This window comes from Schistocerca nitens, chromosome 1, assembly GCF_023898315.1.
Source record: "Schistocerca nitens isolate TAMUIC-IGC-003100 chromosome 1, iqSchNite1.1, whole genome shotgun sequence".
NCBI lineage: Eukaryota > Metazoa > Arthropoda > Insecta > Orthoptera > Acrididae > Schistocerca > Schistocerca nitens.
Window position 1 is genome coordinate 982,298,235 of NC_064614.1, and position 14,739 is coordinate 982,312,973.

The 14,739-nt window shown below is 50.2% G+C and overlaps 1 protein-coding gene across 1 annotated transcript in view; it reads right to left on the reverse strand.

The window, feature by feature from the left end:
* Positions 1 to 14,739, reverse strand: part of LOC126195173 (uncharacterized) — a 57,009-nt gene that overhangs the window by 20,558 nt on the left and 21,712 nt on the right. Inside the window, exon 2 of the mRNA XM_049933688.1 lies at positions 286 to 579. Coding sequence (XP_049789645.1) covers positions 286 to 573 — 288 coding nt within the window. The 5' untranslated portion in view covers positions 574 to 579. The remainder of the gene's footprint in view (positions 1 to 285; positions 580 to 14,739) is intronic.

Here is a 14,739-nt window from a genome sequence, read left to right on the forward strand (position 1 = left end):
TTCAAATGTCTGCGAGTCGTGTAACTGAGGCGGAACGTGGGAATCAGCCAGGTATTCACCTAGCGGGATGTGGAAAATCGCCTAAGAACCACATCCAGGCTGGCCGACACACCGGCCGCCGTCGATTCGGGGCCGGCGCGCCTACCCGAGTCCAGGAAGCAGCGCATTAGCGCTCTCGGCTAACCTGGCGGGTCTCAAACAATACTCCATATACACTGATAAAGTTAAGTAAAACTCCACGGCTACGCGTGGTAACTGGCTGGTGAGGGCAGAGCACGGAGTCACCTGCCGGTGGTGTCCGGCGGCGCCGCCGTCCTCGGCCGGCTGCAGCAGCGCGCAGATGCAGGCGGCGACGAGCGCGCCGTCCTGGCGGCACTCGGCGAGCAGCGACCAGCCTGCGCGCAGGTCGTCCAGAGCGGGCATGTCTGCCGCGTCCGCTGGGCCCGCCGTCAAGCCCAGCGCGGCGCACAGCGGCTCGCGCGGGTAGAACACGCGCCGCAGGAAGCTCTCCACGCGAGAGCAGTCGGCCGCGCCGCCGCGCACCACGCGGTACTCCAGCCCGGGGCCCACCATCTCCTCCTGAAAAGCAGGCCGCCGTCGCTAAGCACCAGCTGAGCTGGAACGATACGGCAAAGAGCGCCCTCTAAGCGTTCGCTTCCAGGACAAACATTAGGTCGATGCGGAGGCGATTAGACACGAAAACAAAAATGGGTCAAATGGCTCTGAGCACTATGGGACTTAACATCTTAGGCCATCAATCCCCTAGAACTTAGAACTACTTAAACCTAACTAACCGAAGGACATGACACACATCCATGCCCGAGGCAGGATTCGAACCTGCGACCGTAGCAGTCCCACGGTTCCGGACTGCAGTGCCTAGAACCGCACGGCCACCGCGGCCGGTGGACACGAAAACAACATGGGATTATGTGGTGTGGGTACTGTAAGACCTTCAGTACACACACCATCAGATTATCTGACTTGTCGCTCTAACGAAGTAGGCGAGTGTCAGCAATACGGCTCGTGGTCTTATCGTGGCGTGTTTATCTTCTGCCGTTAGGCCAGACGATAGAAATGCCACTTGCACGCTTAGAGTGGCAGATTGGCGGTGACCAACTTTAAACAGAATTTGATTAATTTTCACACAAATTTATTAAAATAATATCAAGCATAAAAATTACTTAACTTCGTTCTGGATGCTATTTACAATTGACAATCTGAAGTTCCTTTGGTATTGGTACGTTAATCTTATTCTCACATATATCTCTGATACTTGACAAAAGTGTCTATACATTTGTCTTCATAGCTATGTACAGTAATATGGTAATCTTATTGGGTGCAGACTGAAACTTGACTATAGACTGGTACAGACAAATATAGAACTCGTACAGACTGATGCAGACAAATGCAGACTGAGTAATCGGAGTTTTTTTTTTTTTTTCTTTATTGTGATTTCATTCCCCTGCCCCATATGGGCAGGGGAGGGCTGTCAGCAGCACAATCCGCCGCTCTTCAGCCGAGTGACATGACAACTAAAACAAGAATAAAATAATACATACATAAGGAGGTAAAAAAAGGGGAACATAAAACAGAGTAAGGGGAGAAAATGGAGGTAAAAATACATTAATATGTAGACGTTCATTGGGGACAGTTAAAAAAAAGTCACCAGAAAGTTAAAAAAAAAACACAGTGGACGATTCTGAAAACACAGAAGTCACTGGATGCGCAGGCACAGGTTAAAAGTCGGCCACAGTATTAAAAACACTCCGAAACAACACACTTAAAACCCACTTGGAGCACACACGACGAAGAATAAAACTACCAGGTGGGACCTGCCGAGGGAAAGGTCAGAGAGGATGGAAAAGGAGGGGAGAGCATGGGGCAGCCGGGGAAGCAGCGGGATGAATAGAGGAGGGGCAACCATGGGTTCACGAAGAGGCAGGAGACACATGGGGCGGGAGAGGAAAAGGGAAGACAGGGCAGGAGGGGGCGCAGAGACACTGAAAGAAGGCACAAGAGATGGAGGGGGAGTAGGAGGGGAAATCCGCTCAGAAGGAGGGAGAGGGAGGAGAGGGAGCCCTGAGGAGGAGGCAGGAAGAGGGGGTTAGAGTTGGTAGGAAGGGTAGATGTCAGGGCGAAGCTCATCATCCGGGAGTGGTAGACGGTGGAAGTTACGTTGGGAAAGGAGATGGAGGGTGTGGAGATGGAGAGAGGGAGGGACACAACGGTAAAGGCGCGGCAACGGGGCGGGAGTGGAGAGGAATGGAGACACCAGGGGGTGAGGGGGATCAAGGCGACGGACAATATATATTGTGCGGATGTGTTCAAGGAAAAGGAGAAGGTGGGGGAAGGGGATGAGGTCATAGAGGATGCGCGTGGGGGACGGAAGGCGGATGCGGAAGGCGAGGCGGAGTGCATGACGTTCGAGGATTTGGAGGGCGTTATAGAACCGGGGAGGGGCGGAAATCCAAGCGATGCTGGAATAACAAAGGATGGGGCGGATCATGGATTTGTAGGTGTGGAGGATGGTGGAAGGGTGCAGACCCCATGTCCGGCCGGACAGGAGTTTCAGGAGGCGGAGGCGGTTGTGGGCTTTGTTTTGGATGGTAAGGAGATGGGGAGTCCAGGTGAGGTGGCGGTCGAGGGTGAGGCCAAGGTATTTGAGGGCAGGAGTGAGGTGGATAGGACGGCCATAAATGGTGAGGTAGAAATCATGGAGGCGGAAGGAGCGGGTGGTGCGGCCTATGATGATCGCCTGGGTCTTGGAGGGATTAACACGGAGGAACCACTGGTTGCACCAAGCGGTGAATTGGTCAAGGTGGGTTTGGAGAGTACGTTGGGACCGTTGAAGGGTAGGATAAAGGGCTAGGAAGGCGGTGTCATCAGCGAACTGGAGAAGATGAACAGGAGGGGGAGGTTTGGGCATATCAGCAGTGTACAGGAGATAGAGGAGAGGGGAAAGGACAGAACCTTGGGGCACGCCGGCAGAGGGGTAGAAAGTACGGGAGTTGGAATTGTGGATAGTCACATAGGAGGGACGATGGGAGAGGAAGGAAGCAACGAGACGGACGAAGTTGATGGGGAGAGCATAGGTCTGGAGTTTGAAAAGGAGCCCGGGATGCCAGACACGGTCATAGGCGTTCTGGAGGTCAAGGGAAACAAAGATAGCAGAGCGACGGGAGTTAAGTTGGAGGGAAAGAAGATGGGTAAGGTTAAGGAGCTGGTCGTCAGCAGAGAAGGAAGGCCGGAAGCCACATTGGGTAAGAGGAAGGAGGCGGTGCTGGTTAAGGTGGCGGTGGATACGGCGAGAGAGGATGGCCTCAAAGACCTTACTGAACACGGAGGTGAGGCAGATGGGACGATAGGAAGAGGTAGCAGAGGGGGGTTTGTTAGGCTTAGGGAACAGCAGGACACGGGAAGTCTTCCACAGGTCAGGGTAAAATCCAGTGGAGAGGAGGACATTGTACAGGGTAGCAAGGACAGACAGGAAGGATGGAGGGGATTCCTTGAGGTGACGGTAGGTGATGCCATCATGACCAGGGGCGGTGTTGCGTTTGGAGCGGAGGACGAGTGTGATGTCTTGCATGGTGATGGGAGTGTTGATGTCGGAGGGGGGTAGCCGATCCAAGTACTGGAAGCTAGGGGCGAGCGGGGGACCGAGGTGTCAGTGCGGTCAAGGACAGTGGGGAAGAGGGAGTAATCAAAATGGGGATCGTCAGGAATGGAGAAGACCTCGGATAGGTAGGAAGCAAAATGGTTAGCCTTACTGAGGTTGTCAGGAAAGGGGCGATCGTCATGGAGGATGGGGTAATGTGGGGTGGGATGGCTACCAGTAAGGCGGTGAAAGGCTGACCAGTACTTGGAGGATTTGACAGGGAGGGTGGAGTTGAGGCGTGTGCATGTCTGACGCCAGTCCCGGCGTTTCTTTGCTGTAAGGAGGTTCCGGATATGTCGCTGTAATTGCCGGTGGCGGGTGAGAGTATCCCGGTCACGAGTGCGGAGGAAGGAGCGGTAGAGCCGGCGGGATTCACGCAGAAGAAGGACGGCCTGTGGAGGAAGCGTAGGGCGGTGAGGGTGGATGAGTTTGGTAGGGACATGAGCCTCCACAGCGTCAGTGATGGTCTTCTGAAGGAAGGAGGAGGCATGGGTGATGTCATCAGGGTGGTGGAAAGTGAGGGGGTGGCTTTCGACCTGTGAGGCAATGGATTCCCGGTAGGCATCCCAATTGGCACGGTGGTAGTCATGGACAGACTTTGGAGGGGCTGGTGGGCGGGTGGCTGCAGTGGCAGGATGGGTAGAGGAGATGGTGAGAAGGACAGGGAGATGGTCACTACCGACGGGATCGAGGACATCAACGGCAATGCGACCAAGGAGGTTGGGGGAAGCGAGGATGACATCAGGGGTGGAGTTACTTTCAGGACGGGTGTGCTGTGGGAGAGGAACAAGGTCACCATGGAGGGTGGCAAGGAACTGATGCCACCGCCAAAGGGTGGCAGGGCCACGGCTGTGGATGTTGAGGTCAGTGGCGATCACATAGGTGGAGAAGGTACGGTCAACATGGGAAATGAAGTCAAAGGGGAGAGGAGCTGCGGGGCGAATATAGATAGTGGCACAGGTGACGGTGAGGGAGGGAAAAAAGAGGCTGAGGAGAAGGTGTTCGGTTGGGTCATTGAGGAGGGGTTGTGGCCGGACAGGGAGATGCCGGAGGTGGCCGATAGCGACCCCACCTCGAGCTAGGGGAAGGGGATTGTCAGTGCGGTGAAGGAGATAAGGGGAGATGCGGACCACATGGTGGGGTTGGAGGAAGGTTTCATTAAGGATGAAGGAGTCAACCTGGTGCTGGGAGAGGGTATGCATGAAGAGGTATTTGTTTGCAAGTAGGGAGCGAATGTTGAGGTAGAGGAGACGATACTGTAGACGAGCCATGAGAGTGGGTGCGGGAAGGGTGCGGGAAGGGGAGAGAGGGGCTTAAACGAGGGTGTCTAGACAGGTGAAGGTAAAGTGGGCCTGGTTGTGGGAGTATGTGGCGTAGGTGTTTAAGTGGAAAACAGAGCGGGCAGCGAGGGAAATCTGCTGGAGTGTGTGGGGGCGCTGGAAGGGGTGGATGTTCTGCAGGACGACGGTGAGGAACCGGATGATGTCTTCTGCTGTAGGGGGAGGGCGGAGGGAATTGTTAGGGTGGATAGGTGGGTCAATGGGGCGAACGGGGACAGTGAGTTCCGGGTTGGTGGGAGGGGGCTTGGCTTTGCATTTGGAGGAATAGGTGGGGTGAGGTTCATTGCAGGTGTTGCAGGATGGGGGGGGAAGCGAGGTTGGGACACTGTTTGAGGAAGTGGGAGGCTTTACAATGGGGGCAGGTGGGTGGGTTCTTGCAGTTTTGGGTGAGGTGGTCATTGTACAGAAGACAACGCTGGCAGCGGTAGGATTGAGGAGGGGAACGGGATGGGTCAACAGGGTGGCGGCGGTTGAAAATCAGGGCTCGCTGCGTGAGGAGGTGGTCAATGGAGGAGGCGGACTCTGTAAAGATACGCATGAGGAAAGTAGGGCCAGAGGAGTTGTAAATACGGCGGGCAGAGCGGATTTCCAGGGAGGGGTGGGCATTCAGTTCCGCCAACACCTCAGCCTCCGTGACCATAGGGCTGAGTTTTGTGATGACGGCAGTGAGGGTCGGCGGACGACGAGGCGGTTGGGGTTGACGAGGAGAGGAGGATGTAAGGAATGGGGTGAGGGATGCGTGGGGCCCAAAGGTGATGCGGGGAAGGCGCCGGAGGAGATCAGTATGGAAGGATGGAGAGGGAGACTTGATGAGAACAGAGTCTCTGCGAGGGATAAGTTGGGTGATGGGTGCACTGGGGATGTACTTCCGGATTTCAAGGGTGAGGGTGCGGGCATCCAGGAATTTCGGATCAGGGTTGGCTAGGACAAAGGTATACAGGGAGGGGGCTGGAGAGGAGGGAGGGGGGGTGGTATCCATAGCGGGGTCAGTGGGAGGTGGGGGAGGTGGGGCGGGCAGTGGCTTTTTGGAGGAAGGAGTAGAGAGGTCGCCACTGGGCCGTTTGGAAGATTTTTTGGCAGGTGTTGCCTGGGAGGAGGGATGAGGGACTGGATGGATGGGGAGGTAGTGGGAGGCAGGGCCCTCCTGTGAGGCAGTAGTACCGGATGATAGGGTAGGGCGCTCTGTGGCGGCGACTGTGGTGCGGCGGGCGGAGACTCTGGCAGGGGAAGCAGCGGTAGTTGCAGGGGGGAGAGGGGGGAAGTCGTCTCGGCGGGCGACAGGAGTGGGAGGGGGGTTGGGAGCAGGGGCAGAGACAGTAACGGGAGAAGTAGCAGAGGCAGTAGCAGGGGTAGGAGCAGGAGTGACGTACAGGTGGGGATACATCGATGGAGAGGAGATAGATGGGGAGGAGACCGTGAGTAGGGGAGGTGCATGAGACGGGTGAATCCCAGAGGAAGCACTCCATGACGTTACAGTGGGGGCAGGTGAAGGAGAGGTGTAGATGATGGTGGTAGTTGGGGCGTCCATGATCGCAGGCGGCAGCGAACACCGAGAGACGGTGGCAGCGGCGAGCACCGAGAGACGGCGGCAGAAGAAGCGACGAGCACCAAGAGACGGCGACAGCGGCGGCGGCGGCGGCGGCGGCTGAAGAAGCGGCGACCAGGTGGCGGCGGCAGAAGAGGAAGCGGCGAGCACCGACAGACGGCGACCAACCGGCGGCGACGGCGGCGGCGGCGGCGGCGGCGGCGGCGGCAAACACCGGGCGGCGGCGAACAGACGACGGCGGCGGCGGCGGCGGCGGCGGCGGCGGCGGCGGCGGGCAGCAGTGACGGCGTGCAGACGGGCAACAACGCGACAAGCACGGTTGGGGCTCTTCCACGTCGAAGATACACCCTGAGAGTAGCCCAGGCAGTGCGAGTCCTCGATGAGGAAGTGAGGGAATCCAACCCTCGAATGAGTAATCGGAGGTCTGTACACTCTTTATAATACCTCGCGCGTTCATGTATCACTGCTCGAGTGTGCTCCGCGAGGAGAAAAGGTTCTACGTTAGCAGCAATCTCATTGGCTGCGTTACACATTAAGACGCGGATCGGCGGAAGCAGAATTTGGTCCGTCTCTATGGCAGCGCCATCTCGTAGTGCGGACACGGACGAGCGCCTGCACTGCTGTGCTTAGCGGGGCGCGCTCTAGTGAGAAAGTTGTGCACGCGCTGACTACGCGGAACTATGTACACAACAGATTACAAAAAGACGAAAAAACAAAGTTTAATACATCCAGCATTATGTCTACACGCCGTCGGGGCGTGCTTGTATCGGTCTGTGTGGACGGCGACCGTGGCCGGTACCGGCGCAGCTTTTGCAGACGCTGAAATGTGTTTTCTGGCACGCTACACGACTGACGACCATGTGACAGCCGTAGTAGGTCATATTTTGCCCATTAGATGCAGCAGGAGCGGATTTACAACAATTGTGCCTTTGTTAAATACACTGAAGAGCCAAAGAAACTGGTACATCTGCCTAACATCGTGTAGGGTCCCTGCGAGCAACACGATGTGGCAAGGGCTAGATTAATGTCTGAAGGAGTGCTGGAGGGAATTGACACCATGAATCCTTCAGTGCTGTCCGTAAGAGTACGAGTGGGGGGAGATCTCTTTTGAGCAGCATGTTGCAAAGCATACCCGATATCCTCAATAATGTTCATGTCTGGGGAATTTGGTGGCCAGCGGAAGTGTGTAAACTCAGAAGAGTGTCCCTGGAGGCGCTCTGTAGCAATTCAGGAGGTGTGGGGTGTCGCATTGTCCTGCTGGAATTACCCAAGTCCGATTCAAATGGCTCTGAGCACTATGGGACTTAACATGTGGTCATCAGTCCCCTAGAACTTAGAACTACTTAAACCCAACTAACCTAAGGACATCACACACATCCATGCCCGAGGCAGGATTCGAACCTGCGACCGTAGCAGTCGCGCGGTTTCGGACTGAGCGCCTAGAACCGCTCGGCCACCTCGGCCGGCACACCCAAGTCTGCTGGAATGCACAATGGACATGAATAGACGCAGGTGGTCAGACGTGTCTGCCTACGTACATGTCACATGTCAGGGGTCCCACATCTCTGCTGCTGCACACGCCCTACACCATTAGAGAGCCCCCATCACCTCGAAAAGTCCTCTGCCGACATGGAGGGTCCATGGATTCAAGTGGTTGTCACCATACACGTACAGGTCCTTCCGCTCGATACAATTTGAAACGAAACCAAGCAACATGTTTCCAGTCAGCAACAGTCCAACGTCGGTGTTAACTGGCTCAGGCGAGGCGTAAAGCTTTGTGTCCTCCACTCGCCAAGGGTACACGAAGGGGCTTTCGGCTCCGAAATCCCATATCGATGATGTTTCCTTCAATGTTTCTCACACTGACACTTGTTGATGGCACAGCGTTGAAATCTGTAGCAATTTGCATTTCTGTCACGTTGAACGATTTTCTTCAGTCGTCGTTGGCCCTGCTCTTGCACGATATTTTTCCGGCCGCAGCGATGTCGGAGATTTGATGTTTTGCCGGATTCCTGATATTCACGGTGTACACGTGATATAGTCGTACGGTAAAATCCCCATTTCATGGCTACTTTGGAGATGCTGTGTCCCACAGCTCGTGCGCCGACTATAACACCACATTCAAACTCACTTAAATGTTGACAATCTGCCATTCTAGCAACAGTAACCGATCTAACAACTGTGCCAGACTTTGTTGTCTTATATAGGCCTTGTCGACTGCAGCGCTGTATTCTGTTTACATATAACAAACAGCCGAGCGCCGGCCGGAGTTGCCCAGCGGTTCTAGGCGTTCGGTCTCGAACCGCGCGATCGCTACGGTCGCAGGTTCGAATACTGCCTCGGGCACGGATGTGTGTGATGTCCTTAGGTTAGTTAGGTTTAAGTAGTTCTACGTTCTAGGGGAATCATGATCTCAGAAGTTAAGTCCCACAGTGCTCAGAGCCATTTGAACCATTTGAAACTGCCGAGCAGATGAGCAAAGGAAAAAGAGGCGGTACAAAAATTTCAGTGTTGCACTTCACGTAGCACAATGTTTTCAAGGAAGTAAATTATTATATAAATTATATGTAATCATCTTTTGTCATAAAATATGAAAAATATGCAGTTTTGAAGTTTTGTTTTATTTGAAATCTTTTTGAGCAAATGCAAAACTTTTTCTCTGCGGAGTTATTTAATGTTTGTTACAATGTTTATACATTAGCACTGTTGTGAACATATACTCTTATATACCGATACATGCTCTTATTTACGGATCTATTAAGTCTGGGATTTAAAATGATCCTACATGTGTACCTCCAAGAAGCTTGACTATTGTGTAATTATTCTTTAAATTAGCTACAAAATCTGAAGTTCGCCTATGCAGTTGAAGAGGAGAAAGACCAATGTTGAGTGTGTTAATAATTTGTATATTTCATGCATAATATTTAAGAACTCTAGCTATGAAGTCGAGCTAGCCAGTCTTACAATGATAGTGCAGTCAGTTTGAAACATGCCGTTATTTTTGTAACTCCATAATTTTGTCTTTCTATGACATTCTACTGTTTTGTTCAATATTCCTGTCAGGTAAATTTCTGTTTGTCACATGCTGAAGCTTGGAGCACGATTTTCTACTGGACATTTCAGTTTACCTTACCTTCCATTTGGTTATGAGGCCCAACAATCTCATTCCTTTCCATGTGCGAAGTTCGAGTGTAGCCGCTTGCATGAGATGCGTACATGGTGACATACCAATCACTTTCATTCTCTCTTTGGGTGTGGTACCACGTATCAGCATTATCCCACGGGGGCAACGGAACTGGAAGTTTGGTCAGAAGCTGATAGTGGTCTTGCAGGATCCAGCGGACGCAAGTGAGCACACCTGCTGAGCCACACCTCCAGCAGCTCTGCACCACTAGCGCCTAAGCCACCACAACATAAGTTATGTGATCAAAAGTATCCGGACTACCCCAAAAAATACGTTTCTCATATTAGGCGCATTGTGCTGCCACTTACTGCCAGGTACCCCATATCAGCAACCTCAGTAGTCATTAGACGTCGTGAGAGAGCAGAATTGGGCACTCCGCGGAACTCATGGACTTCGAACGTGGTCAGGTGATTGGGTGTCACTTGTGTCATACGTCTTTACGCGAGATTTCCATACTCGTAAACATTCCTAGATCCACTGTCTCCGATGTGATAGTAAAGTGGAAACGTGAAGGGACACGTACACCACAAAAGCGTACAGGCCGAAGAGTTGAAGAGGGTCAAAATGTGTGGTAGGCAGACATGTATCCAGATCATCACACAGGAATTCCAAACTACATCAGGATCCACTGAAAGTACCGCGACAGTTATGCTGGAGGTGAGAAAACTTGGATTTCATGGTCGAGCGGCTGCTCATAAGCCACACATCAAACCAGTAAATGCGAAACAACGCCTCGCTTGGTCTAACAAGCGTAAACATTGGAAAATTGAACAGTGGAAAAACGATGTGGCGATCAGATAGCGCGGTGTGGGTACGGCGAGTGTCCGGTGAACGTCATCTGCCAGCGTGTGTAGTGCCAATAGTAAAATTCTGAGGCGATGGTGTTATGGTGTGGTCGTGTTTTTCATGGAGAGGGCTTGCACCCCTTGTTGTTTTGCGTGGAACTATCACAGCACGGGCCTACATTGATGTTTTAAGCACTTCCTTGCTTCTTACTGTTGAAGAGCAATTCGGAGACGACGATTTCTTCTTTCAGTACGATCGAGCACCTGTTCATAATGTACGGCCTGTGGCGGAGTGCTTACACGATAATAGCATCCCTGTAATGGACTGGCCTGCCCAGAGTCCTGACCTGAATCCTATAGAACACCTTTGGGATGTTTTGGGACGCCGACAACGTGCCAGGCTTCACTGACCGACATCGATATCTATTCTTAGTGCAGCACTCCGTGAAGAATGGGCTGCCATTTCCCAAGAAACCTCCCAGCACCCGATTGAACGTATGCCTGCAAGAGTGGAAGCTGTCATTAAGGCTGAGGGTGGGCCAACACCATATTGAATTCCAGCATTATCGATGGAGGGCGCCACGAACTTCTAAGTGATTTTCAACCAAGTGACCGGATACTTTTGATCAAGTAGTGTAGGACGGCCAACGGCAGACACATTGCCCTCATGCAGTTGGTGCCTCCTCGCTATGTGTTGCTACTGAGGCGCCACCTAGTTGGGGCTCTGACATCATCATGTCCAGAGAGCCTGTTCCTTATTGACACTGTGATAGTTGGACTCTGTTTCTTGCTGGGTTATTCGTTATGAATCTTCATATGCTTGGAGATATATAATTTCAGTAAATCCTCTGTTTACTATATTAACTAGTTCGTTAATCATCTCTGTCTCTGTCCAGATATCCTGCGACGACAGTTGCTGCACCACTCTGTAGCCCACTATTCCTTACCGTTGTGTACGAAGTTGTACGACACTGGAAGCCGTGGGAGAGTTTGTTGGCTTATTTTACGCCTGACTGGCGGTAACAAGTCTCAACGACAGAAGCGAGCCCTTCCGTAGTTTTTAAACTCGAGCCCTTTGACTGGCCCAGTAGAATCGCGAGCAGAAGTTTGTGGAACCTTTCTCTGTTCAGTAAGAACTAGGGAAAATTGCCGTCCACATTTTTCCAGCCTCTCTGGTAGGTTCAGGGGTCCATGCACCTTAACAGGGGTCTGGGATGAACAGTCACCGCCCCCCCCCCCCCCCCCCCCATCCCCACATGCAGAACTGATTGCGCACAGCGTCCAAGGGGACGCCAGCCAGTGAGTATATATGTTCTGATGGAACGTGGAGTTAGATATTAAGTCATGTAGAGCTTCTATTAGGTCACTTTCAACATTGCTGGTTTCAGCACCATCAGTAGTAGAATGTAATTCGCTTCACCTTTTTTTGTGTTGTGAAGTTTAATGTCTTCACTTACAATGTAAAATCATGAAGTCAAGGTTTTGAATTAGCTTGTACTAAGTCTCATGGTCGCGCTACGAAATCGGTGATTAATTTTGCAGTAGTCACGATCCTCAGATGCAACTAAGTGGCCGAAGCGTTAGTACCGTTTGTTCTAAATTCAGCACTGAGCGAGTCATATGATTATTCGTTCCATGGTGTTGACGTCGGCCATTCCAGCTTTGATTGTAATCTATTTAACTTGAGGGAACTCAAGTCTGCGAGTCTATCGAGTATCAATAGTCATCGTATCAAATGAATATTCCAAAGCTCTTTCTAATTTGTTTCCCTGGATTCTCTATGTGAGTGGATGTCTGTAAATTCATTCTAGAGGAATTTTCTGCGCTGAATTACCCTGCTAAATTAACAAAACCGCCCTATTTTGTAGGTAAGTAAGGCATTAAGGTAATGTAAGAATTTTGTAAGTTTTACATAATTTTATCTAATCTTGGTAGCGAACTTTGTAATAAATAGCAGTATTTATGAACGTAGGTTAACTGCCATTTAAGATTAGTCCACCTCCCTTTTCCTTCAGACAGTTCTGGTATGATATTAGCAATCTGTCAAACAAAACTCAAGCTGAATGAAAGTATACAGCTTCTTCACTGCAAGTTCGTGCCGTATCGTAGCATATCCATTGCATTTGTTTGTTGTCTTTCGTTTTATCGTGTCAGTCAGAAATTGTAGGCCTTAGAGATTTTGTCTTAGCAGGTCAGGATGCTGTACTATCCTTGCACATACAGTGGATTGTTTATCCTCCCACGACGTGAGATACGGAAGTGAAACTTTGCCCAGTCTGCCAACTTAATTAGATTTCCTCCTATTATCGTGATAACAAAACTCACAATTGAAAAATTAGGCGTACTTTATTATCAGTCGTAACTAAGGACAAAATTAAGATGCCCCCTTTTCGTGTAGCGAGTCTGCTTCTATCAGCAACGGGAAATGCGGAGCCGTACCTTAGGTCAAATTAATATGCCCCCTTTCAACATTTTGGATGTTATCACGCTTCTTACTTTCCATGCATGTTAAGAAAAACTTAAGAAAAAATTTGCAAGACACCTTTTAATTAGTTTTATCCAAATTTGTTTCTGTATTTTCTGTGCTGTCTTATGTTGGCTTTCTTTATTACTCTTTCCAGAAATTACTATGACATGATAACATCTTGTGTTGATTATATGTCTTTCGTTTTAAAGTTGTTTGCATGTAAAAAGGAACGATAATTAGGTGTTCAGTTTCACCTTAGTTTACGCAAACAGTTAAAGAGACATGTCTCAGAGACATGGAAGGGAAATATGAATGTATGATCGGATTTACCAGAACTGATTTGGCCCACCTGCTGAAGTCTAGAGATCGATTACACACTGCTTTAAAACAATTCCTGTCTTAAAAAATGCACATTTTTGAGTTATTTACGGACTTTTTAACTGAAATGTAGGTGAATGAACCTAGCTAGAATTATGTGGATGTGCTGTGTCTGTTCTTTTGGAAATGGACGCAGCGCTAACGAAGGAGGAAAAGACATACAGCTACTTCCAGCAGCATGGAGTAACTGCCCATACAGCCGGCCGAACCTAGGAGCGCATTCACACAATTTTCACGTCTGTCAGAGTTTTTAGCAGAGATCAGTCTGGTCACGGCCCAAGTTGGCCACACAGGTACCTTAATCTGTCAGCGTGCGATTACTTTATGTGGACAGCCTCCAAGTCTAAGGTGTATCGCAACAACCCTTATAGTCTTCAAGAACTGCAACAGAACATTTCGGATGAGATTGTAGCAATTCCAAGAGTCCAGCTACGTTCCGCCATCAGAAACTTTCTGACCAGGGCCCAAAAGTGCCAAGAGATGAATCGTGATCACTGTCAGTATCTGCTGTAGTCACTTTAGTACTGTATATCCTTTCCTCTGCTGTGTTTCTTTGTACCATGGACTTCTGTTCTCCGGGCCACTTTTATTTACCCCATCCTTTATATAGTGTATATTGAAGGTGGAAAGGAGGGGAAGGAAAGGAAAGGGAAGGGTTTATAGATGTCAACTGCATCGGAACATTTTGCGGAATAGCGATGACGAGTGAAAATAATGTATCAAAGCCCATACTGTAGGGGCAGAACCAATTTTTAAGATGAAATAACTGTACTCAAGAGAAACAGCAAGAAGTAATTTCCGCTGAAATACAAGAAAAATCGTTCATTGTTGATTATAGTTCTTCTCGTATTGCTGCTGTGTTAGTTAGTGATTCGACTATCACATTATTAGTATGCGAAGTGGGGCCTTTATGGTTTTGCAATGCTCCAAAACTACACAAGGCGAGGATGGGAGGTTTCCTCCCAAAATTCGATCCGTTTCCTTTTCTCGTTCTTATTGTGGTGTCTGTGAAACATCCCCTTAGAAAAATTTTATAAATGACTGTGCTGATAAACCTCTTACGTTGTTTGATTTTCAAACAGCTGAGCAAAACTAAACGCACTCAGACATTTCTCTCTTTACTTATTCTGATCATCACTAAACTGACACACACTATTTCTTTAGCGCAACGCAATCTGACTTTCAGTAATCTCTACAAAAGAATGGCCCTGACTAACAATAACCTATACCTTTCATGAATGACTTACCTCACAAAAATCTTCGTTACTCAAACTACTGCAATACAGCGTGCGCCAATACTGCCAGCTGAATAAAAGATTCTAACTACTGAAGGCACTAACTACTGTAGGCATAGTTAGCAAATGAAAGATTTTGATAGAGAACA